Source organism: Rhinatrema bivittatum, chromosome 7, assembly GCF_901001135.1.
Source record: "Rhinatrema bivittatum chromosome 7, aRhiBiv1.1, whole genome shotgun sequence".
NCBI classification, from domain to species: Eukaryota; Metazoa; Chordata; class Amphibia; order Gymnophiona; family Rhinatrematidae; genus Rhinatrema; species Rhinatrema bivittatum.
Genome location: NC_042621.1, coordinates 182586061 through 182612836, shown reverse-complemented (window position 1 = coordinate 182612836; position 26776 = coordinate 182586061). Strand labels below are relative to the sequence as shown.

General features: G+C 41.3%; 1 protein-coding gene across 2 annotated transcripts in view; it reads left to right on the top strand.

The window, feature by feature from the left end:
- FUOM (fucose mutarotase) overlaps positions 1–26776 on the top strand; it is a 145079-nt gene that overhangs the window by 18448 nt on the left and 99855 nt on the right. Inside the window, exon 2 of one of the 2 annotated variants that reach the window (XM_029609596.1) lies at positions 16231–16299. The exons of the other annotated variant lie outside the window; for it this stretch is intronic. Coding sequence (XP_029465456.1) covers positions 16231–16299 — 69 coding nt within the window. The remainder of the gene's footprint in view (positions 1–16230; positions 16300–26776) is intronic. 2 annotated transcript variants of the gene reach the window in all.

The following is a 26776-nucleotide window of genomic DNA, read 5'->3' as shown; positions in this document are numbered from 1 at the left end:
GCTGACAGTGCTCTCCACACTTGAGCCCTACCAAAGTATAGGAAAGCCCTAAAATAGAACGAATAGCTATAGTATGAAATGAGAGTGAATGTTATGAGTGTGTGTAATAGTTTCCAGTCCAGGTAAGGTGAGAGTTAGAGTAGTTTTTAAAGATTAATTAATTGTTGTATCGCGGCTTAGTGCAACATTTAGTAGAGACAATAGCTAGTATGATTGCTAAATTTGAAGCCTGATTGTACATGTATAAAATATTGTTTGAGTTATATGGTGCTGGGAAAGAAAAATCTTCCATAGTAAATTTAGAAGCTTGCTTTTAAAGAAGTGAAGCTGACAAAATTCAAAGCTATATTCAGATACCACCCTTGACAGTGAAAAAGCATTATGAAGGACTACTTTGTCTCGATAATAAGAATAAAGAAAGAAAGAGAGCCTGAATGATAACATTAACTGTTCTTTCACATAAGAAGTACGGATGAAAATGTATCCTTTGTTTTACTAGCTAGCATAAGTAACAATAAGACGTTGTAGACACTCGCATGATAGGATACACTACAGACATAGTGTGCAGAAGATCCAAAGCGGTGAAAGGGAGATAGATTTTTTTTTTTTTATTGATTAATTTTAAGACTAGGATAGAAGGTAAAAAAAAGAAAAGAGAGATAAAGAAGAGAGGAGGAATCTGGCTAGCAATGACAGAAGAGAAAGAAGAAAAGAACAGATAAGTGTATTTACACAAACAAAACAGAAAATACAGAAAGCCAGGCCTTAACGCAACTAAAACAGAAAAAGACTAAGAACAAAGTATCAGAAAAGAGAAAAGAAAAAGGATAAAGAATAGAAAAAGACACATACTTACCTTTATCAAAGTTCTTTACCAGTATAGAATTTCATCATTACTGAAAAAGATTGTAACACAAAGAATCAGTTCTTAGGAATTGAAAACTGTTGATTATATAAACAAAAATTAAAGTTACCAAGTAATTTTAATGATACTTATCTATTAGCTTGTCACTTTGAAATTGATAGCAGACTCAACTTGAATAGAAGTCCTTTGAAATTATTTTGTTTCTTAAATATAGTTTCTGAAAAAGAACAAAAGATAAATAATAGAGGTATATGTTAGAATATAATTCTATTTTTAATATAGAATACATGATATACTAAGTTGTTTTAAATAAAAAATACAATACTCTTTACTAACAGGCCAAATACAGTAAAGTCTGCGGGAGAGGGGGCGAACGCCCACTCTCCCGGCACGCGCGATTCAGTATTTAAATTAGGCCCGGCGGTAAAAAGGGGCAAAAGGAGGCGCTAGGGACACTAGCGCGTCCCTAGCGCCTCCTTTTGACAGGAGCAGCGGCTGTCAACGGGTTTGACAGCTGACGCTCAATTTTGCTGGCGTCGGTTCTCGAGCCCGCTGACAGCCACGGGCTCGGAAACCGGACGCTGGCAAAATTGAGCATCCAGTTTTTGGCCCGACAGCCTCGGGCCGAATTCCAATTTTTTTAAAAAACTTTTTTATTAAATTTTTTTTACTCTTTGGGACCTCCGACTTAATATCGCCATGATATTAAGTCGGAGGGTGTACAGAAAAGCAGTTTTTACTGCTTTTCTGTGCACTTTCCCGGCGCCGGAAGAAATTAGCGCCTACCTTTGGGTAGGCACTAATTTCTGAAAGTAAAATGTGCGGCTTGGCTGCACATTTTACTTTCTGAATCGCGCACGAATACCTAATAGGGCCATCAACATGCATTTGCATGTTGAGGGCGCTATTAGGTGCCGCTGGTTGGACGCGCGTTTTCCTCCCCTTACTGAATAAGGGTAAGGGAAAACGCACGTCCAAGAGCAGGCTAACAGTGCGCTCCGTCGGCTGTTCACGACTACACTAACAACATCACCTCGGCCACATCAAGTCTTCAGTTCACAGGGACACAGTTTACAGAAATCAGAGCTAGATGGCCATTTACAAGCTACAGGGACCCAGCGGCAAAGCAGGAAAGGGTTCTCAGATGGAACAGGGAGACAAACAGAGTGAAGAATCTCAGCTAGAATCTCTCCTCTGGCTTTGCTGGTGGCCTCTTATGCTCGCGCCTCCTGATGACATCAGTGGGGGGAGGCGGGGCAGATGGAAATAACAACAAGATGGTCACTTAAAGGCTACAGGGCCAGCAGCAAAGTGAGGAAGGGTTCCCAGAAGGAACAAGGAGCCAAACAGGGTAAAAAAACAGTGAGACTGATATTTAGCGCTACTTAGCCAAATAAATAGGGACTTATTTGGCTAAGTGGCAGCCACTGAATAATATCCAGCTATGTTCACCAGCTTCCACATAGCTGGAGAAGTAATTATCTGGTTAAGTAGATAGCTAGATATCTTGGGAACGAGCAATGGGCAGATCTTAGTGGGCTCTTTATCCTGGTTACCTTAAGCGGATAAATGCCGATATTCAGGCATATCCGGTTAAGTTAACCCAATAAGTTAGATCTGTTCATTATCAGGTCTAAAGTTAGCCGGGTATACTTATCCAGCTAACTAGAACTTATCTGAGTATATTCAGTGGTATAGCTGTGCTGTTTAATATCTCTTCTAAGTTACTCGGATAAGTTATATTACATAGACTTGCAGACATATCTATATGATAATGCTCCTGATTGTAAACCCCCCTGTATATTATTTTTAGTGTGTTTTGTCTTATTTATTATGTATATCAACATTTTTGTGAACCGTTTTGACCAACGTGTTGTAAAGGCGGTATATAAACATTTTTAAACAAATAAAATTAGATAACTGGATATCTTTGAATATTGGGCCCTATGTGCACAAATTATTAGGTCTAAATGTGCTTTGGTAATTTTAAGGGGACAGTTTTCAAAGAGAAAAGTACATGCTTACATAACCTTTGAAAATTGCTTCAGAGTCCGTGGGTAATTGAGTTTTAATGTATATTGGTAGTTATAAAGGGGTACATATTTAGTAGGATGTTTAGTAGACAAGTTATCAGCCTCTGCCCTTGCTAGCAAGGGGCGTCAGCAGAGATGCTGGTCCTGGATTGTGGTAGGAGGCTACCGCGAACGTGGAGACCAACTTCAAATAAAGGTATGGGGTTGGGGGAGGGGGTTAGAAGGGAAAGGGTTGTTGTGGGCGGGGGGTTGGGGGAATCTGGAGCCAATGGGATTTCATTTTTAAGTATAAGGGGAAGTAGGAGCAGGGGGTGGGGGAGGGGGGGGACACCCAGCCCCAAATTTTTTTGTTAACATTAAATGGGCTATTTTGGGGGAGTGGCAAGTTTGGCCCTGTAGAACCTTTACAACTGGGGTGGGAGGGAGGCGGGGGACAGGCTGCGATGTAAGTTTTCTTTTTTTTTTTTTAATTAAATTAACGTTACTTAACCAGATATATTCTTTTTTGAAGATATCCAGTTAAGTCTAAAGTTATATGGCCATACGAGACCGGATAACTTTAGACCTGCTTTTGAGCAAATTTGAAAAATATATTCAGCTGGGTGGATTTTTGAAGAGTTAATGAAAATGAGAAGTGCTAATGATTTGTACAGTGTACTCTCGCGCTAGCTTGATAGCAACAAGATAGAGAGTGCATCAGACTATGTTGAGAGTACAATGCAGAAATCTCATCTTTGTGTACCTTACCTCAATCCAAATCACATCAAATCTTCACTGATATGTAAGGTGCTGTTCATACCTATGATTGTGCATGTACAACTGCCCCCAAACCCTACACCACCACCACCAACAAAACCTCACCTCGAGGTACTAGCTAATCCTCCTACAGTGATATAGATAGTTTACTTATGTGAAAGCATTATAAAGAGTTTCTCTCTTTCTCTCTTTTTCTCTCTCTCCCCCCTCCGTGTGATAAAATTATCCTAACCATGCCTCTTTTCCTTATTGCGGGCGTTAGGCCTGCAAAATTTATAGCAAAAAGATGAATCTAAGCCTTAGTTGGATATATCCGATATTTGGCTAAGTTAGGCAGATAACAGGACCCCCTCCACGGGAGTATAATTTAGCTGGAGGAAGAGGCTTAATATGCTGTATAATCCATTTAGATGGATAACTTGAGAGATATCCATCTAAATGGCTTTTGAATATGGACCTCAAAATTACCCCCTTCATGGTTTGTACCAATAAGTATCCCTGTTCAATATTTTCTACATATGTTTATTCTTTTGCCTCCATAGTTGTATTGGAGAGAGAAAGAGTGAATTGAAGAAGACATGGTGTTTGTTTTATTCTGGACTTGTCAAGCAAAGCAATCACTGTAAACTGTGAACATCGACAAAGAACTAATGTTTTAATGAAGAAGCTCCATTTTTTAAAAATATGAGTGGAATATTGATGCTTTGTTGGTTTCCTGAATTTGGGTTGTTAGCTGAGAGGCCTATATACCAATTGTGAAGTGCTGTCTTTCCCAGCTGATTGCTGTTCTGGAGTCCACTGTAATCAGACACATTTATAATTACTATGAAGATACAGCATATTATTTTCTCTGCTTATGCATGTTTTGTCCCCAGTTCTGTTCATGCCTCCTGTTTCCATACCTTTCTCAGTGTGGAATACAATAAGTTGAATGTGAGCTGCCACCTGCAGACATCAGAGTCTGGCAGTATGGAATTTTATCAGCTCGTGTGTGCAATTACATTTCTGTTATAAATAATTCTAAAACTTCAGAGAGAACCTGTGTGGTTTTAATTGACAAGAAAATTGGAAGCTATTATCGAGAGGTATAGTATTCAAGAAAACAGTGTTTTTTCTTACCAACCTGAGAAGAAGACGAACTAAAAACATCATTGAAAAATACATGGCACAATCCATCTTTATGCGCAGTGAGGCATGTAGAGTCTAATGTAGCTCCTTGAACAATTTAGAAGGAGAGATATATATTTGAAGAGGTAAAGATTTATGCAGCTAAAGACAACTGTAATGTAATCCTAAATCTATTTTGGTGCTGAATTTTAGTGTTTAATGAAAGTAAGGACTGAATAGTCCCAGCTAGAGCCAAGAATACTGCACTGCAGGTTTCCCTACAAAGCTTTGTCAGGGCACTTAACCCTTGCCTAACTCTACTGTTTCTGGTGTGGATCTCATTTGAGCAGAGGCCAAATTTATATTACTTGGCATCCAAACTGGGATTTGAATGCAGCTTTACAATGGTAGCAGGCTAGTGTATTAATCCTGTGCACCACTTGGTTCCCTAAAATATAAACTTGACTGCAATAATATTGCCGTCCTCTACATACAGTTATAGTACATAGGGATGCCTTATCTATAAAAAGGGCTTTTAGAAATTTGCCTTCCCTGTGTGCAGGTTAAATTATGTGTGCAGTGCTGCTACGTATGAAACTTTACCTGCTGTGTGAAGAGCTGTTCCCCGGAGTCAGGGTTCAGGAGAGGTTTGCAGTTATGTGCATACTTTTGAATTTTCAAAAGTATCCATGTACTTTTTCTAAAAAAAAATCTACCTGCACAAATTAGCAGGTATAAATGTGTGTGGGGGTAGTTTTCCTGGGATAATTTTAAAAGGGAAAATAATCACTTATATTCCCTTAGAAAACTGGAACAAAATCTACAAGTAAAAAATACTCATAGACCAGAATGTGTCTTATGTTTTCTTCCAACCTTCTCAACTTTCTACTTTTACTCAGAGATAGAGCTTTGATCTTGCCAGTACCTTCTCTATTGTATATTAGTTGAGTTTGCACTTTTAGATATGTACATTTCATTATGTATAAAAGGCCCCTTCTAATGCTAGCATTTGCCTATTAGAATTAATTTTCTTTTTTCTAAGGTTGAGTTTAGGGTTTTCTGTATTGGGGATTTACAGGGTCATTTATCAAAATGTGTTATGGTGTTATCGCATATTTTTAATACTGGAAAAAAGTTATTTATTGCAAAGTCCATGAGTGAGAGAGAGAGTCAACTATTTATTATGTATTTTGGAAGAAATATTGAAATGAGGAATAAATTTGTGTATTTTTTTTATTTATTGAATTTTCATTGTACATCAAGAATCCACTTGATTATACATATACGAAGTTTAAGGAAATAAAAAGGCTCTCATAGTAGTCAACTAGTATTTATATCACTATAGGAGGGCCAGCTAGTAACTCGAGGTGAGGTTTTGGTGGCGGTTTAGAGTTTTGGGGTAAGTTTTACATGCACAGTGAGATGTACGAACAGTACAGTACACCTCAGTGAAGATTTGACATGATTTGGAGTGAGGAAAGTCACACAAAGATGAGATTTCTACAGTGTTCTCTCACCCTAGCTTGATGGACTCTCTACCAGGGTACTATCAAGCTAGGGACAAGAGCAATCTTCAGCCATCCCAGTCGTTGGAATATCTGGGGGTCCGGTTCCTAATGGGACAGGCCACAGTTTGCCTATCGGAAGTTCAGATTCAGAAATTGATATCTCAAGTGCATCAGTTGGTGAACATCATACATTTGATGGTGTGGTCCTATCTACAGGTGCTCATCTTGGTGATTCTGGAAGTGGTGCCATGGGCAAGGGCGCATATATGTCCTCTTCAGTGCTGTCTGCTGTCTCGTTGGAACCCGTAGTCTCAGGACTATGTGGATCGGCTCCACTTGCCAGTAGAAATCTGTTCGTGCCTCCAGTGGTGGTTGCAGGAGGATCATCTGAGAAGGGGAGTTTCCTTGTCGTCTCCAATGTAGTTGGTACTCATGACAGATAAGAACATAACATAAGAAATACCATACTGGTTCAGACCAAGGGTCCATGAAGCCCAGTATTCTGTTTCCAACAGTGGCCAATCTAAGTCACATGTAACTGGCAAGTACCCAAACATTAGACAGATCACAAGCTACTATTGCTTATTAATTACCAGCAGTTTATGGATTTATCATCCAGGAACGTATCCAAACCTTTTTTAAACTCAGTAACACTAACTGCTGAAACCACATCTCCTGGCAATGAATTCCAGAGTTTAACTATGCGCTGAGTGAAAAATAATTTTCTTTGATTTTGTTTTAAATGAGCTACTTGCTAACTTCATGGAGTGCCCCGTGGGCCTTCTATTATCTGAGAGAGAAATAACCAATTTACATTAACTTGTCCAAGTCCTTTCATGATTTTGTAGACTTCTATCATATCCCCCCCTCAGTCGTCTCTTCTCCAGACTGAACAGCCCAAACTTCTTTAGCCTTTCCTCATAGGGCAGCTGTTCTATGCCCCATATCATTTTGTTCGGCCTTCTCTGCACTTTCTCCAGAACAGCTATATCCTTTTTTGAGAAGCGGCATCCAGAATTGCACACAGTATTCAAGGTGTGGTTTCCAAGATTGGGGGGGCTCACTGTCTGGAGCTAACGGCCCAAGGGCATTGGACTGCCGAAGAGTCTCGCTGGAATATCAATTGCCTGGAAGCCCAGGCAGTATGGCTGGCATGCTTGCAGTTCAGCCACAGGCTGCGGGGTCACGTGGTCCATAATGCAATGAAATGGACAACGCAACAACAGTGGCCTATATCAATCTCCAAGGAGGAGCCAAGAGCTAGCAAGAATCATAGGAAATAGACCAGCTGATGCAATGGGCGGAAGGTCATCTGCAGATGATCTCAGCCTCTCACAACATAAGAGCAGACTTTCTTAGCAGGGAGAGTCTGGACCCAGGTGAATGGGTGTTCGGCCAAGGCGTTTCTGCTGATATTGGATTGCTGGGGCCTTCTGTTCCTAGACCTGTTGGTGACTTCTTACAGTGCGAAGGTTACTTGATTCTACAGGCGCAGTAGAGATCCGTGGTTCCTGGGAATAAATGCTGTCGTACAGGTCTGACTGGAAGACAGCTTACTTTATGCCTTTCCTCCATGGCCCTTGCTGGACAGGATAATTCACAAAATCGAAGGCCACAGGGAGCTAGTACTCCTGGTGGCACCGGATTGGCCCAGGCATCTGTGATATGTGGATTTGCAAAGACTCCTGGTGGAAACCCGCTTCGTCTTCCACCACACGTGGATCTGTTACAGCAGGGACTGGTTCTCCACGAGGAGTGCGGTGTTCTTCCTTGTTCTGTTAAGATCCCGATCATTCTGGGTTTTTTGCAGGATGAATAAAGATTTGGCCCTTTATTCCTTGAAGGGTGCAGATTGTGTCTCTTGCCTGCTTCAGAGGCCAGGTGAATGGTGGTTCATTGCGTTTCACCCTGGGTTTCTCAGTCTCCCCACATCCCCTAAGCCGCAGTCTGCAATTAATCTTTTTAAACATAGCCTATGGTGTCTGGTTTTCAAATGAGAGCCACCAGAATTATCCAAATAAGGATAAAGAGTTAAATTGAAGTTGTTGATGATCCCACCGACTACAATCTTAGTGGGATAGCCATTGGTTGACTAATATCTATTGGCATTGAATCTAAATACCCTGTGAGATTGTTTAGTTCTGATATGCATGATGCGGCAGTTATTACTTTCCTTAACAGTAGGCTTGAGGGTTACCTGCATGGAGCGGCATGCTACTACCCTTTAAAAATACAAAAAACCCCCAAAAAACAAAAAAAAAACTTGCTGGGCAGACTAGATAGACCATTTTGGTCTTTATCTGCTGCAATTCACTATGTTCCTATGTTACTTTGATATCCTTTTGAGATTGTTTAGTTATTATTCTAATATGGTTTTTACTTTATCTGTATCGAGCTGTCTTGTGCTATCGATATATAAGAGCCCTTATGCAAATAGTTATAATCGTTTGCCAAAAGAATCAGTCCTTAATTATTTTGAAAAAATGAAAAAATATCTGCATTATTTATGTCCAGATTTTAATTTTTAAACTAGTTCTTTCTTTTTCCTAAATGATCCTGAATTTCTGCTAGTGGGAAAACATAAAGGCTTCCTGTGGAGTCTGCTCTTGCTCCAGTGACCAGTCCTATAGACAAGTTTGTCTGACATGCAGCAACTTCTTCAACTCTGTAGGGCTCAGGTACTGGGTCCCTGATGCCTTTAACAGACATTAGAGTGCTGTCGGAGACCTCCTCATTCTAATGTTTCCTTGAGCCTAGAGCTATGTGCATCTCCAGTACTGGCTGCAACTGCCTTGATCTGGCCTGGCTCTGTTGCTGCACCACTCAGCAATGATAGTGGCGGAGGTATCATGGGTGTGGTGGTAATTTTTGCAGAATGTGATGAAGCAGCTCAGCAGGAGGAAAGGGTTTCCAGGGTTGTGCTGAAGAATAGTGAGGAATTATTATTTCTGGGCTGGCTATGATGGAGAGCCTGTTACCAGCCTTGGCCTTAGCAGGTGGGGTCCCAGTTCCACCAATTCATGGTGGAACTGGGACCCCACCATGAATTGGTGGATTCAGCTGAAGCTGGCAGTTAATAGCAGAAATATACTTCCAGTATGGTGCTAGTAGAACCTAAGTATAGCCTGTAGAAAATTTGGGAGGCCATTGCTGTTCATTCTGGGCAACTTGACCAATTATCCACATAAGTTCAAGATTCCTTCAAGTTTCAAGAAGTGGAGAATTGTTCCTGCAAATAGTGGTTAGATGTTACTGATTGTAAGATGGAGATAGTCCAAGAGAGCTAGGGCTCCCTGGCTACAGGCAGTAGCATGAGATTACATTCAAAGTAGAGAATTCAGTAAATGCACGCCATCTTCTTCCCCTCCCTCTCCCTTCCATCCCCCCTGCTATATCCACTATCCATACCATCTTCCCTTCCATTCTATTGGCATAATCTCCTTCCCTTTCCCTTTCCCTTCCCTCAACCCGCAGCCCCTCTGGCATAAACTCCTTTCCCTTCCCTTCCCCATCGCCCTAGCATAATCACCTTGTCTTTTCTTCTCTCATCTCCACATACTCTGGCATAATTATCTTCTCTTTCCTCTATTCCCTGTCCCCTGTGTCTAATAACCCTCCTTGCCTCCCGCCAAGCACAATCCCCTTTCCTTCCGTTCCAATCTAGTGGGAACCGGTGAGCGAGGGAGCAATCTTTTTTTTAAATTTGTTTATTGAGCCAACAAGCATAATATACAACTCAATCTGATACATAGATTAGAACGGACCAGCATTTCAGGAAAAAAAGAATATTCCCGGAATAATATAATCCTTAGGCTCAACAGAGGGAGCAATTTTAGATCTAATTTTCAGTGGAACGTAGAAATTGGTGTGAGAGGTAACGGTGGTGGGGCTGCTTGGCAATAGTGATCATAATATGATCAAATTTGAATTAATGACTGGAAGGGGAACAGTAAGTAAACCCATGGCTCTAGCACTAAACTTTCAAAAGGGAAACTTTGATAAAATTAGAAAAATAGTTTAAAAAAAACCTGGAAGTTGCAGCTATAAAGGTGAAGAATGTATAACAGGTGTGGTCATTGTTAAAATAAATATCATCTTAGAAGTGCAGTCCAGATATATTCCATGTATTAAGAAAGGTGGAAGGAAGGTCAAACGAATGCTGGCATGGCAAAAAAATGAGGTGAAAGGCTATTTTAACCAAAAGATCTTCATTCAAAAATTGGAAGAAGGATCCATTAGAAGAAAATAGGATAAAGCATAAGCACTGGCAAGTTAAACGTAAGACAGGCTAAGAGAAAATTTGAAAAGAAGTTGGCTGTAGAGGCAAAAACTCATATTAAAATTTTTTTAAAAATATATCCGAAGCAGAAAGCCTGTGACAGAGTTGTTTGGACCATTAGATGTTCGAGGGGTTAAAGGGGAACTTAGGGAAGGTAAGACCATCGCAGAAAGAAAAACAAATTCTTTGCTTTGGTGTTTATTGATACCCATTCTGGAGATGATTTTCAAGGGTGACAATTCAGATGAACTGAACCAAATCACATTGAGCCTAGAAGATGTGGTAGGCCAGATTGACAAACTAAAGAGTAGTATATCACCTGGACCGGATGGTATACACCACAGCGTTCTAAAAGAACTAAAAAATGAAATTTCAGACCTATTAAATTAATTTGTAACCTATCATTAAAATCATTTGTTTCACCTGAAGACTGGAAAGTAACCAATGTAGCCTTGATATTTAAATAGGGCTCCAGGGGTGATCCAGGAAACTATAGACTGGTAAGCCCGACTTTAGTGTCGGGAAAAATTGTGGAAACTGTTATAAAGAATAAAATCGCAAAACAGTTAGATAGACATGGTTTAATGGGACACAGCCAGCATGGATTTACCCAAGGGAAGTCTTGCCTCATAAATCGCCAACATTTTTTTGAAGGGGTGAATAAACATGTGGATAAAAATGTTATGTATATGGATTTTCAGAAGCATTTGACAAAGTCCCTCATGAGAGGCTTCTAAGAAAACTAAAATGTCATTGAATAGGAGGCAATGTCCTTTTGTGGATTGCAAACTGGTTAAAAGACAAGAAAGAGAGAGTAGGATTAAATTGGTCTGTTTTCACAGTGGAAAAAGGTAAACAGTGGAGTGCCTCAGAGATCTGTACTTGGACTGGTGCTTTTTAATATATTTATAAATGATCTGGAAAGGGGTATGGCAAGTGAGGTGATCACATTTGTGGATGACTCAAAATTATGCAGAGTAGTTGAATCTCAAGCGGATTGTGATAAATTGCAGGAGGACCTTGTGAGACTGAAAGATTGGGCTTCCAAATAGCAGATGAAATTTAATGTGGACAAGTGCAAGGTGATACATATAGGGAAAAATAGTTCTTGCTCTAGTTACACAATGTTAGGTTCTATCTTAGGAGTTACCACCCAGAAAGAGATCTAGGCGTCATAGTGGATAATATATTGAAATCTTCAGCTCAGTGTTCTGTGGTGGTCAAAAAAGGAAACAATGTTAGGAATTATTAGGAAGGGAATGGCAAATAGAACGGTGGATGTCATAATGCCTCTGTATCGCTCCATGGAGAGACCACACCTTGAATATTGTGTGCAATTCTGGTTGCCACATCTGAAAAAAGATATAGTTGCACTGGAGAAAGTGAAGAGAAGGGCAACCAAAATGATAAGGGGCATGGAACGGCTGCCCTATGAGGAAAGGCTAAAGTAGTTAGGACTGTTCAGTTTGGAGATGAGACAACTGAGGGGGGATATGATAGAGGTCTACAAAATCATGAACAGATTATTGTACATCAGTTATTTACTTTCTCAGATAATAGAAGGGGACACGCAATGAAGCTAGCAAGTAGCTCATTTAAAACAAATCAAAGAAAATTCTTTTTCACTAATGGGTAGATTTAAAAAAAAAAAAAAAAATACACGCATGCCTCCGTGTGCATGCCCTACCTGGCGCGCGCATGTTATAAAATCCGAGCCAGCGCTTGCGGGGGGGGGGGGGGGGGGGGAGATTTCTCTAGTATACGCGCAGCAACGAGATCTGGCCTCCACCAGTTCCCTCCCAGTCCGCTCCAATTAATCTGGGAGAGAATTTTCCTCCCCTCTCCTCCCCGACCCCTTGGAAGGCCCTACCTTTTGGAACTTATGCCGGCAGGCTGCCAGCGCGCGATCCCCTGGCTCAAAGGCAAAGGGCTGTGGTACCCATGGCCTCCAGCTCTGCCCCTCCCCGCCCCTGGGACCGCCCCTTCATAGAGGCCTGGCTCTTGTGTGTATAACAGGGGTTATGTGTGCGGCCGGGCCTCTTCTAAAATGCACGCAGTGCGTGCAAGGCCTGGCCACGCAGGGTTTTTTTTGTTTTTTTTTTTTTAAATCAGGCCTTAATTACATAGTTAAGCTCTGGAATTCATTGCCAGAGGATGTGGTTACGGTAGTTAGCTTAACTGGGTTTAAAAAAGGTTTGGATAAGTTCCTAGAATTAAAATTCATAAACTGCTATTAATTAATAAGCAATAGTAGCTTGAGAGCTATTTAATATTTGGGTACTTGCCAGGTACTGGATTGGCCTCTGTTGGAATCAGGATGCTGGGCTTGATGGACCCTTGGTCTGACCCAGTATGGCATGTTCTTATGTTCGCGTAGCATAATCCCCATACCTTCTCTCCCTTTTCCCTCATCCCCCTGACATAATCCCCTATCACTTCCCTTTCCTTTCCTCTCCTCCCCCCCCCATCCTTGGCATAATCATCTTCCCTTTCCCCACTACTCCCCAGGAATAATAATATGCCTTTTCCTCTCTCCCTAATTCCCCTGGCATAATCACCATGCTTCCCATCCTTTTTCTCTCTCTCTCCTTGGCCTTATTACCTTCCCTTTTCCCCTCAGCAAAATCACCTTTCCTTTCCTCTCTTCCCCCACTCTGGTATAATCACCTTCTATTTCCTATCCCCCCCCCACCTGACAGCATAATCTCCGTCCCTTCCGCCTCTACCCCAAGGGACCCTTCCCGGCTTCTTTCCCTCCCAGAATCAGTTTTCCTGGTTTCTGCCCCACAGCAACTGTAGCAGCAAATGAAAAGAAATCTAGTGTGGGGCCAGAGCTGGAGGGTATGATCCGGCAGGCCCTGCAATGCACTGCCCCTCACATGGCTTTTCTTGAGTGCAAGAGGCTCGTTCAGGAGGAGGAGGAGGAGAGGGCAGGGTGCTGCCCTGCCTGCTGGAGCACACGCACCAGCTTTGGCTCTGGGCTGCATTTTCTTTCTGTTGAGCTGCCTTGCACCAGTTTTATTACTTCCTTCTGCAGCTGGCCCGGCCAGAAAAAAAAAAAAAAAGGCCAGACTGGCCAAAAACCAGCCAGTTGATAGTCCTAGGGTTGGGGATTCACTGAATCCTTGGAAGACCCCCCCCCCCCCCCGACTGCATCCCACTGGTTACAGGAAATACATTTCCACAAAATAAGATTGAAATGCTTGCGAATGTGGTGAGACATTGGAATCTCTGTCTCAATAATTTCCCTAAAATCAAATTGGCACCTCCATGTAGCATAACTTGAAATCCTTAAAGTCCCAGAAAATATTCCTCACTGCCATCCTCAATATCAAGAGCATATAAATCCCCCTTCTTAAAAAAAAAAAACGAGGTGGCACATGACACTGGCAATGCCCTGGACTTAACTGGGTTTCTGGAATAGTCAGGATAAATTTCCTTTTTCGTCCACACTGATAGTCCCAATCAGAGTCCAATACTATCTTAAAGCTGTTTTTCTGTCTTGGAGATAATTTGTTTTGTATCGTGAAAGAATGTTTTCTGAGATGGCTAAGGCCATGCGGAATAAAAGAAAACATTTCTATTACTGCAGCCAGGGGTTTTATAGTTGAGAGCTTTATTTTCGCTCAGTTTTCCCTGTACATTTGTCATTAAATGTAAAAATGTCAAATTTATCTTTTATGAACACTCACAACTTGTGAATTTCTTGCGTGACAAAAGGGCTAAGAGTTTCACATCTGTGTCTTCTCTGCTCTCTGAATGCACACAATCAGTCTGTGGTTGTATCTAGTATTCTGTGACATATTTGTCTTTACCATTTAGGATAAGTTTCTTAGTGGATCTGTGACTTGGTTCCTTTATTAAGTGAGGACTGGTACAATACTGAATAGAATCCTGATTTGTTAATTTTTTTTCTCTTTATGATAATTTACTTGTTGCTCAGTATCAGTGCTGTTCTCAACAAGAATTTATTGGATGAATGTATTTTAAATTTCAATGTACAGTATATGTTGAAAGGTCAGATTGGGGAAGCTAGTGGAGTGTCTAATCATATGTATGTGATAAAATGCTGATCTAACTAGTGCTTTAAAGGTAATTCAATCCTTACCAATGTAATATGCATAGCTGGGTGGGTCAAAATGAGTCATCTTTCCTCTCACAAGACCTTTGTTTTTTTTATAGGAGTAAGGAATTTTCTATCAGCTAATTGTTCACAGCTATCAAACAAGGATTCATCCTATTTAGCTCTTCATGAAAATCCCCATCCAAAGGTATACAGAGCTGGATGTGGCAAGCAAAGAAGAAAAAATGGATATTAAATCCGTAATAATATTAGTTAGATACTTTAAGGGGTAATAATAGAGGCCCTCTGGGACTAGTTCTATCAACAACCTTGGGGACAAAACCAGCTCGCCTAAATATACCCTTTTCCATCTCCTAGTTATAAAAAAAAGAGCCAAACCAATTCAGAACTGACCCTCCCAGGCCTAAATCTCTTAAATTGTCTAATAAAAATCCCATGACTGACCATGTCAAAAGCTGGTTAGGTCCAATTGAACCAACAACAATTATAAATCTGTATCCATAATCTCCTCTTACAGGCCAATGCAATAGAGTGCGCTCAGCCTAGCGCACAGCTTGCCGAGGGGTTGGACGAGTGTTTTGGCGCGCTACAATAACTCCCCGTGCAATAATGGGATTAGCGCTTCCAAAACATGCGTCCAATGCTGCGTGTAGCTAATAGTGCTCAACACATGTAAATGTGATGTAAATGAGCTTTTAACTATTACCCCCGATGCAAAAAATCACCGTGCGACCGATGCTCATGTTTTAACATGCAAAACTTAACGCCAGCCTGGAGCTGGTATTAAATCTTCATGCCCTCCAAGCTGCCACAAAAAAGCCAAAAATACAGCTTTTCCGTGGTTACTCCTACCTAGTATCGTCCCAATACTAAGAAGGAACCGCAGGAAGCAGCGTGAAAAAAAATAAATCTTGACAGCGGTCAGGTTAGGGAATCGGACGCTCCATATATGAGCATCCGTTTCCTAACCCATGCACAGCCACTGGTTAGGAAAATGGGTGCTCGCTAATGGAGCGTCCGTTTTCCTAACTGGCGCACAGACACATCTCCTGGGTGCCCGATGCCATGGACGTGCTAGGGATGTACAATTTATCCCTAGTATGTCCTTTTTAGCCTGGCAGCTCATTTGTGTATGGCATCGGGAGCCCAGGAAAGGGGGATCTGCGCGCGGTGAAAAAAGTGCCCCGATTTTGGAAACTGTTTTGTGCGATTGTTATTGCATCGGCTTGTTAGATTGTCAGCTTGTGTTGTCAAAACAGTTGTAGTTCCGTGGCATGGCCAGGAAGGGAAGAAAGTGCCCAGATTATATAGAGAGAGCAATAACGAGGGGAAAAAAAACAACCTATTAAATAGAAGCTAACACATTAAAATCATTCAAATTTTAAGAAAGGACCACGAAAACTGTTAACACTTTGAATGTAGCAGAATTTGATCATGTGATCTGTGCACATCTTTTCCTCTTTTTGGTGCCTGAGTTCAGGAGCATTACTGGACAAATAAACATAAAAGTGTGTCTGTATTTCTTGATGTAGATTTTTAAATTTGCTGCATATGATTCTGCACCATGTGGTTCAGATACTCATAGCATATTCTCTTAGTACTTGCAGATGCCAATTTTCCGGCTTTCTCTGTATGCCGTAGTGGACCGGTGCAAGTGAGAGCAGATGGTAAGTTCTTGTTTAAGGTTTCTGTTAATCACACAGTCTTGTGTTTTACATTTAGTTTCTAAAATACAAAGAGAAATTACATATTGTCAGAATTTCGAGCTTAATGGAGGTAAAACTGGTCAAACTGCTGTGAAAAGGCCATTTTATACTCAAGGGGCTGGCAGTTGTGTCTTGTAGGATAATTGCAGTCATTGTTTGATATTCTCAGATCCAGTTAATTATGGAACTGCTATGTCAAGAGGTGCAAGCTATGTGTACTGGAGGAATAGATTGACCTATTTATTTTCTCTTGCAAAGAGCCGTGTTGGCACTGCATTATAAGAACAAAATCAGAAGACGAACCTGGAATGAAGTGTACAAAATAAATTTGATACAGTTGATATTTGCTTATTAGTAAAGACACTAAGATAGTAGATTTTTTTTGTCATAGTTGCCATCTGCCAGCAAACTATTTTAGAGCTAAGCTAAAGAAACTTCCAGAGCCAACACTTTAGAATGAAATAAAAAACAGAAGGGGAGCTTAATTAAAATTTTGCTCCATTGAAACAAATTGCTTCCATATTTAACAATGAAAATACTTCCACTATGTTCAATGGGAAATCTCTGATGCAAAGCTGAGTGATTTTTGCAGTGTTAAAAACCTTTTGAGAATGGTATTCAAAGGCTTCGTGTGCAGAACTTTGGAAGTTGTATGAACAAAGCCAAGTTGTGAAATTTTACCCCTGCTGACTGCATAAATTTGTGTGTACGAAAATTACCTGACAAAAAAAGTCCATCGGTGGACATCTTTCAAGGACGGGGCTAAACTTTAGCGGGTGAGTAAACAGAATGCCTGGTATCTCCCATGCCGCTCTGGCTTAATGCTATGCCCCTCATCCTACACCTCCAGATCCTTGTGCTGCTCAGCCTTCCTGCCATGCACAGATTTTACTCCTTTATGTTCTTATTTCTGCCCGTATCTTCCTGGCATACTCCAGCTCCTGCACTTTGAGGACTTCCTGCCAATCTGGGGTGCTGCTGTGCACCTCTCCCATGTTTTTGAATTCTTTATCTTGATACCACTCTGATTCTTGGTCCCTTTATCTGTACCTTGGGATTTGTTCTGCTACATTTTCTGCTTCATTCCCCCTTCCTGTTGTCTTAGGGTCTTGATGCCACTTTTGATGCCACTTTGCCTCTTGTGCTGCTATCAGCTGTTCATGACACTATTATTGGGCAGCCATCCTCTTTCTAAACCTTGATGTGTTCTTCCTCCTCTTACTGCTTCTTTGTTTTACTTAAATTGCATTAGAGATCTCCTGCCAATCCCATAATCCTTGTACCTCTTTGCAGAACCTTAGGCTACTTTATGCCACTTTTTTGATGACACTTTGCCATTTTCTAAAGCAGTGGTTCTCAACCGGTGTGTCGCAACACACCAGTGTGTCGCCAAGAACACGCAGGTGTGTCGCCACACTTCCTGGTCCTCCATTGACCCAGCTGCTCCCCAGTCCTCCTCCGCCCGGGCTTAAAATGCTGTTAGCCCAGGCGGAACACAGCAGGACAGCTGGAGTCAGCGGCATCGGCATGGTCTCTTCTTCCCGCCCCCCCCCCCCCCCGCGGCCCGGAAGAGGAAGTGGTGAGCATCGGTTGCGTGCGCGGGAAGAAGAGACCACGCTAGTGTGGTCAGCATCGGCCCGAAGAACAGAAGAGAGGCGCGGCCGGAGGAATGAGCAGCGCGGCGCGCAGAAAAAGGAAGAAGAACGTCAACCCTCGCGGCCGATGGGACTCCTCCTCCGCGAGGGCAGAAAATGAAGGAGGTTAGGGTTGGGAGGAGGCTGCTGCTGCCGCTAGTTCTGGGGAGGGAGGGAGAGAGAGTGAATAAGCAAGCAAGCATGTGTGTATGTGTGTGAGTGAGATAGCATGTATGTGTGAGTGATTGAGAGCCTGTATATATGAAAGAGAATATGTCTGTGATTGAGAGCCTGCCTGTGAGTGACAGAGAGAGCATGAATGTAAGTTTACGATCGGGAACCTGTATGTGTAAGTTTGTGATTGAAAACCTGTTTGTGTGAAAGAGTATGTGTGTATGATTGAGATCCTTTGTGTGTGAGAGAGATCATGTGTATGTATGATTAAGAGCCTGTGTGTATAAGTAAGAGAGAGAGCATGTGTGTCTGTGTGTGATTGAGAGCTGGGTTAGGTGAGGGAGCATGCGAGTATGTGATTGAGAGCCTGTGTGTAAATGAGAGAAAGAGCATGTTTTTAAGCATGTGAATGAGAGTCTGTGTGTGAGAGAAAAAGACAGCATGTATGTGAGTGTGTAAGCATGAAAAGATAGACAGCATGTGTGTAAATGTGTAATTAAGAGCCTATGTAAGTGAGAAAAAAAGCATGTGTATATGTGAGTGACTGACAGCATGTGTGTATAGGTGTGTAATTGAGAGCCAGTGTGAGAGAGAGCGCTGGTATGTGACAGAGAGAGGAGAAAGTTCCAAGCAAACCACCCCTCCTCCTGCTAATTCAAAACAATCTCAGGACACCTGGATATCAAACGTTTCCAGGTATGCAGAGCAAAAACATTTTTGTATCCTTATTTTTCATTACTGGGTCTTTGAGTCTGCTATTTTGAAATATTTTATTGGTATCTAGAAATTTTTTATATGAGTTTTTAATTATTGGATATTCCACTCATCAGCTGTTTCGAAATAATCTGTTCTTTTTGTTAGTATGGCTTTACTGCTACTAATTTTATATTTCTTGATTTGTTTTATAAGGATGGGTGATGTTTCTTTTTTCCTTTATTACACTGCATACAGAGACTCTGGCTTGTTGCAGTTTCCAATTCAGTTTTGTCTGCATGCTTCTAGTTATGTGTTTTGATCTCTTTATTCTTTGTTAGGTGAGGGTCAGCACATGTGATTTAGGTGAGGTTTTCTGCTGGCGTGTAGTTTCTGTGTAGGGCTCTATAGCAGCCTGATTTGGTCCTTTTTCCTAATAGGAGATGTATTGGTGTCTTAAGGCCTGGTGTAATATTTCAGTGTTGCCTTTTCTTAGGTAAGGTGGTTACTGTTTAAGTGCTGGAAATTGGTGCTGTTTTGGTGTGGGATGTTTACTATTTATGCAATTTCTGTTCAGACAGAATATGTATCTTTTCCTTGTGTCATTTTAAACAACAAAAATAATTACCAAACCTTTACTTTTTATTTCCGCCATGAATTGTAATGTGCAGTGTGTCACACATGTGCACGTGGCCTGTCAGGTGTGTCACGATGGGAAAAAGGTTGAGAACCACTGTTCTAAAGTACCGTGTGACTCTTTCCCCCTTTTGATGATTTCTTCTCCCAAGTTTCATTAAAATTGATATGAAATTTACTATTCTAGAGCCTATTATAGACTGTAATAGTTCTCCCATATGTTTTAATGGAAAACGAATTAAACTAATGAAACAAATAAATGAACATTTTTTTTTCGTTTTGAAACTAATGAAACAAATATGGGTCCCAATGAAATGAATGAATGAACCAAAAATATTTTTTTTGGTTGGCACATCCTTATTGCTCAGTCCTGGATAAGCTTGGAATTCCATTTAGAATGTATGTAGATGATCTGCAGCTTTCACATTTGATCCTGAATCGGATTTCTGTGTGTATTCAGGAGATTGATTGGATGATACAAAATAGCAAGGAGAGTGTAGAGTAGGTAATAGTCCTTACACAATTCAAGAATATTTCAATTCTTTATTCCATTGACAGCTCCTCTGTTTAGACATATCCAAAGTAATTTATTTAAAATTAGGGACAATTGGAATAAAGAATTGAAATATTCTTGAATTTGTGGAAGGACTATTACTTGCTCTACACTCTCCTTGCTATTTTGATTATTTACTGAGTGTGGAACGTTTCTCCGCTTGCTTGCATTGCATGATACAAAACCATTTGATCCTCAATATAGATAAAACTGAGGTCATCTGTTTCACACGTGAACGTGAGTTTTTATCCAGGTATCAAATCAGTTCGCTTGCGATTTTGGGGTCCACTGTTCCATTCAAAAACTTTGTATGAAATCTTGGGGGTAGATTTTCAAAAAACGCGAATAGGCGTACTTTTGCTGGCGCATCAGGCGCCAGCAAAAGTACGCTGGATTTTAGTAGATACGCGCGGAGCCGTGCGTATCCACTAAAAACCTGGATCGGCGCGCGCAAGGCTATCGATTTTGTATAGCCGGCGCGCGCCGAGCCGCGCAGCCTACCCCCGTTCCCTCCAAGGCCGCTCCGAAATCGGAGCGGCCTTGGAGGGAATCCTCTAACGCCCTCCCCTCACTTTCCCCTCCCTTCCTCTACCTAACCCACCCGCCCGGCCCTGTCTACACCCCCCTCCTTACCTTTCTCCGGGGATTTACGCCTCCCGGAGGGAGAAGTAAATCCCCGCGCGCCAGCAGGCCTGTTGCGCGCCGGGACGCGACCTGGGGCGGGTACGGAGGGCGTGGCCACGCCCCCGGACCGCCCCGGGCCATAGCCACGCCCCCGTACCCGCCCCCAAAACGCTGCCGACACGCCCCCTAAACGCCGTGACGACCGGCCCCGCCCCCCGGCACGCCCCCGACACGCCCCCCTCGGAGAACCCCGGGACTTACGCGAGTCCCGGGGCTCTGCGCGCGCCGGTAGGCCTATGTAAAATAGGCTCACCGGCGCGCAGGGCCCTGCTCGCCTAAATCCGCCTGGTTTTGGGCGGATTTAGGTGAGCAGAGCTCTGAAAATCCGCCCCTTGGTGTATTATTTGATAGTAGGTGGAGTTTCAAAGATCATATTGTCCAAATACTAAAATTTGGATATTTCAAACTCTGCCTTCTGAGACATTTGAAATATATCTTAGAAGTAAATGAATTTCGGTCTGTTGTGCAGGCATTTGTTTTATGTAATGTTGACTACTGTAATTCTGTTTTTTTAGGGTTACCATCAACTTCTTTTCGGGCAATTCAAGTTTTGCAGAGCTCTGCTGCACAATTAATAAAGGCCACTCAAATATATGAACATATTTCACCAAAACTCCATTGGTTACCTGTTGAATACAGGATTAAATTTAAAATTGCAGTATTAATTTTTAGAGCATTGCATATGAATGGCCCAAGTTAATTGACAAGCCTGTTGCAATCTTATGCTCTAAATAGATTGTTTCCTTCTTTGGATCAGAACTTATTTCTAGTTCCTTCCATTAAGACCGCCCATTTAAAGGAGAATTGTCAAATGTCATTCTCTGTAGCGGGGCCCAGCCTTTGGAATGCACTACTTGTTGCCAAAGATATTGGCATTTTCAGAAAACAAGTGTAAGCGTACTTTTTTAGGCAGGCCTTTCAAATGGATTGAATTTTAATACCTAATATTTAATGTTGCTCAATAAGAATTATTTTTTAATGTTTTTATTCAATTTCTATTATTTAAATTGCTTTTAATTGTCTTGTATTTATTGTCATTTTATTTTGAATATGATCTGTATATATATTTCTGTTTTTTTTTAATTTTTTATTCATACATTTTCAAAAATAAACAAGATATTACATCTTGAAGGAAAAAATAGGAAATTAAAATTAGATACAAATAGATAAGAAAAAAAGAAGTAATCAATACACAGCCTTTTCAATTTACCAAAGTCCTCAAAAAGGGGAGATCCAATCCACAACTCGAGGTATATTAATACATTACAAAGAAAAGAAAAGCAATATTTAAACAAGCTTGCAACATATCAGAGATCTGGATAGCTAGAGTCAAGGCTGGGGGCTTCTGGAGGAACCGGCAACTGGTATTTTATCACTCAAGAATTGGGTCAATTGCGGAAGGTCAAAGAAAATGTAGGAATTATTTTGATAATTAATCAAACTTTTACAGGGGAACTTAAGAAAGAAAACACCCCCCACTTGTTGAACCCGGGAATGCATAAGAAGAAATTGTTTGCATTTTTTCTGAGTCTGTTTAGAGACATCAGGAAACACCTTCACTTTGAGTTGCAGGAAAATTTCAGATCTATGCTGAAAAAATAATTTTAATAGCCAGTCTTTTTCAGGTTCAAGGACAAAGGTAACTGTGAGTGTAGCCGGGGCAGCCAATTCTGAATCCAAAGTTTCAAGCAAAGTAGATACATCTAATATAGCACCATTAGAAGGCTCCAAAAGCACTTGTGCATCTCTTTGTACTTCATCTGAACTCCTCTTAAAAGATGGCAAATAGAATATCTTTGAGACTGGAGGAATAGCGTTCTCAGGAGCATGAAGAATCTCAATAAGGTACCTCCTAAACATCTCTCTAGGAGACACCAAAGGCAATTTGGGAAAGTTTACAAACCTGAGGTTCTTACTTCTAACAATATGTTCAAAATTTTCCATTTTCAAGGCAAGGGTTAACTTTTCTTTGATAATAGGCTCTTGAGTTGTTTTAACAGCATTTATATCTGATTGAACAGATACAAGTTGTTGATGCAAATCTGTTGTGGTATTTGTTAAGCCCTGAACTTGCCTTTCCAAGCTATTACAGTTCTCAACTAGAGGAGACAATTGCTGAGATATTGAATTACCAAGGTCCACAATGGCGTCCCAAATTGCTTCCAAAGAAATAAAAGTTCTCCTTACCGAGAATGACGACTGAGAAAGTAATTGAAACTCACACAGTTCACTGCCGTCAGAAGCTCCGTCTCTTCCCATCTCCCACCTCCAACCATTTCTTCACCCGTTAGTCCTGAAACACTTGCAAGACTTGCTGTTGCAGGGCCTTCTGCTCCAATCCTCGTGGGTGACATCGGCCCGACTGCTTTATCTGCTGACATACCCGGTGGCGCTCGAGAGGCTCTAGTGGCGGCAGAGTTGCCGGGTGGTGTTCTCTGTGTCAGGCTGAACGGTGATAGTGAGCTTGAGAGAGAAGGGAGTTCAAATTCCCCTCCTTCACTCTCCTTCGGCTGAATCCCTCGCATGGATCGGTTGCTGACAATGTTGGCATTCATCGTGCCCGTTAGAGGAGGCTTCGAATGGGCTACGGGGAGAAGTCCAGACTTAGGCTTCCTCTTACGACCCATAACTGGTAAAAGAAAAGAAGCTAAGAGCGAAAAAATTGAGGCAATCAGCCCAAGGGTGAGCCAAATGCTGCCATCTTGGATCTCCTGGCATCTTTTTCTGTTTTTTAATTATTGTAATCCGCTTAGCATGTTATCTCGATAAAAGCAGAATTATAAATATTTTTAATAAATAAATAAATAAATAAGATGACAGCCAAAAACAGAAATGTAGGGAGAAGAATGGTCAGCAGAAAAAAAAAAGAGGTGTATGCTCCTGTAAAAGACCCTAGTTAGGCCACATTTGGAATACTGTGTATAGTTCTGGAGACCGCACCTGGTTGGAGTTGGTCCAGAAGGTAGCTACTAAAATGGTCAGTGATCTTCTTCAATCTAAAGTATATGGGGGCAAACTTAAAGATCTAAACCTGTATATGCTGGAGGAAAGGGGGAAATATGAAAGAAACATTTAAATACTTCCAAGGTTTCCATACACAGGAGTAGAGGAGTAGCCTAGTGGTTAGAATAATATGCTGCAAATCAGGAAAGGCAGGTTTCAAATCCCACTTCCACTCCTTGAGACCTTGGATAAATCATTTCAACTTCTATTGCCTCAAGTACAAACTTACTGCCTGATTTTTTTTAAGGTTTTCTCCCATTCTGTGTCTATGGGAAAATACTTTGATGAATCTGGTTATAAGATTGTGAGCCCCCTGGGCACAGGGAAAATACCTGCTCTACCCTAATGTAACTTGCCTTGAGCTACATTGAAAAGGCATGAGTTAAATACTCATTAAATAACTAAATATCTTCAAAAAATATCTGGTTGAGTGGTTCTGTAAAGCAAAAATAAAAAAGTGCCTTTTGTACCTGTGGCACTCCCCTATCCCCAATATTTCTTAACTGAGCCTGCCAGGCCAAACAGCCCAAAACTTCCCACCGAACACTTAAAAATATTACAGGGTTGCAGATTGGAACCCCCCCCCCATGTATAGTCTTTTTAAAGGTGCCCTTTCACCTTCTACCACCTGCAACCTCAAGAACTCAAAACCTCCCATCCCCTGTCCTGTCTCCACAGGTGTTTTGTGTTTGTTTACTATTGTCCTGCTCTCACAGAGTCCTGCTTCCACAGAGCCCTCCTTCCACAGCAGCATATCTGTTTCTGTTTGCTAATGCTGTGTTCGTGGTTTTATTCTGCATAAAGTTTCTTTGTTATTATTATACTTTCAACTGCTGTATTCTGTGCAGTTGGCTTTGACGGGTTAACCTCTAACTTGGAAGCAAGATATCCTGGCTGTTTATCCTTATGTGTTCATTACCTCTGCTCAGCCTGTATGTTTCAGCAGCTATTCTGCCTTAGTCCTGCAGAACAATCCTCTTTTTACCTGACTTTATTTTCTGTGACCCAGACAGCTTTGGTTGCTGTTTTCTCCAGTTTATTCACAATAAGACTCTGTTTACCTGTTTTACTTTTTAATAAAGTTTGGAGTTGAAGAAGTGACCTCCTTTGTCTGCAAAGTAAAAATTGAGTTAAGCAATCAGTGTAGTTGCACATGGGAAATGTGCAGCAAGGACAGAAGACACACCTCCCAAGACTCAGGAAACCCTTGCTAGAAGTGAGGTATCTTTTACCCATTCCCGGTGCTTCTAGCACTTCTCTGACAAGAGAGTCGCTGGAAGCATAAGCTACTCACAGCTTATACTTTCAGCGTGTCTCTTGTCAGAGCAGCTATTAGGAGTGAGTAAGAGATACCTCTCTCCAAGCAGGGGTTTTCTGGTTCTAAAGGGGTGAGGGGGACAAGTTCTTGAGGTAGAGGGTGAGGAGGAGGCCTTTAAAAAAACAGGGAGGGAAGAGAGTAGGGGGGCTGATCTGCAACCCTGAAATATTTTTTTTAAGTCTTTGGTGGGGGTGTGGGGGAGAAGGCTGCTCAGCTCGGCAGGGCCAGTTGATATAATGGAGAGGGGGTTGGGAATCGGCCGTAGACCCCGAATATCTGGGACAAGTTAGACTGCTAACTTAAACCAAATTATTTGTCTGCTCACCGACTTATACTGAATATGGACCTCAAAGAATATAATTTTCAACAACCTGCGTAGGGCTGAATTCTGCGAGTACAAAAGTACATGCAGACTTTAATCAAAATTTTCAAAGTGAACTTATTTGCATAAATGCATTTTGAAAATTCCCAGGTTGTGTTGGTATGTGTATGACCATGTGTACATGTTCCTCAGTAAGAGGTCTGGCAAACTTTTCAGTCTCATTCTGGGTTTCCTGGGCTGGCGGCTCATGTTACATAGCTGCATTGTCCTCTTTTTTTTTTTTCTCTCTGCTGCAGTTTACTTAAATGGTAGCATGCTCTTTAATCTCCATTTCTTTTGGGAGGGAGGTTTCAACAAATTTGATTTTTAGTTTTATTTTAATATTGACATGAGGCTTAGCTTGCTGCTGAGAACCAGGGGAAGCCAGGGTCCAAATTCCACGGAAGCTGCTTGTGGCCTTGGGCAAGTCACGTCACCCTCCATTTCCTCAAATATAACTTTACATTATAAATCCTCAGGGGACAGGGAAATACTGACTAATGGAATGTTACTCAGTTTCAGGAAGCAATGAAAAGGTGTGAGTTAGATCTAAATTAAAAAAAAAAAAGTTCATTACAGCTCGGGCTTAGATTTTTCAGAGATTATTATTTTGCAAGCTTTGGGGTCTGTCGGGGGTTTGAAGCTGCTGGCAGCAGAGATGTGTGTGCAGAAATATTTCATTTTGTTTATGTTGTGTTTTCTAAAATGTAAGTTTTCATTTCTATTTCATTTTTTGCTTTTAGTGTGCAGTATTTGCAAATAAAGGAGCAATAATCAAACTGCCTACATTGTGGAAAGCACGCAGATACTTTCTACCCAAGAGTTTACACCGCTAAAGTAAATTTATGCGGGTGGTATTACTTTGATTATTGCCACTGGAAAAATGACCCACGGATATTTGTGCTTGTTACCTCTGTGGGTAATTTTATGGTTGGAAACATCTCGCATAGGTTTGAATATCAAAGTTACACATGCTGTTCCTCTCGCTGCCCTCGGGATTATCACCCTCGGGATTATCTCCAGAGTCTGCATGTTGTTGAACAATGTACATACTTTAATTCTCAGCCAGACTGGGCTGTATTCAAAGCCCCTATTTCCATGGGTGAAATGATTTTGTTATGGATGGAAATGGCTTTCAATATTGCCCTCTAAATGTTTTAGTGTTCGCTATTTGCAAATAATGTACACGGAAATATTTTAGCGCACACTATATGCAGATAGCACACATAAGACCACAAACAACAATAAACAAAATATTTTTTGTTGTTTGTTTGATTTAGAAAACAATATGAAACAATATAGGAAATATTTTAAAGGACAGCACGTCGCTAACTGGCAGTGCCAACTTTGTTCTGCTCTCCGTAGTAGCAGCAGCATCAGCA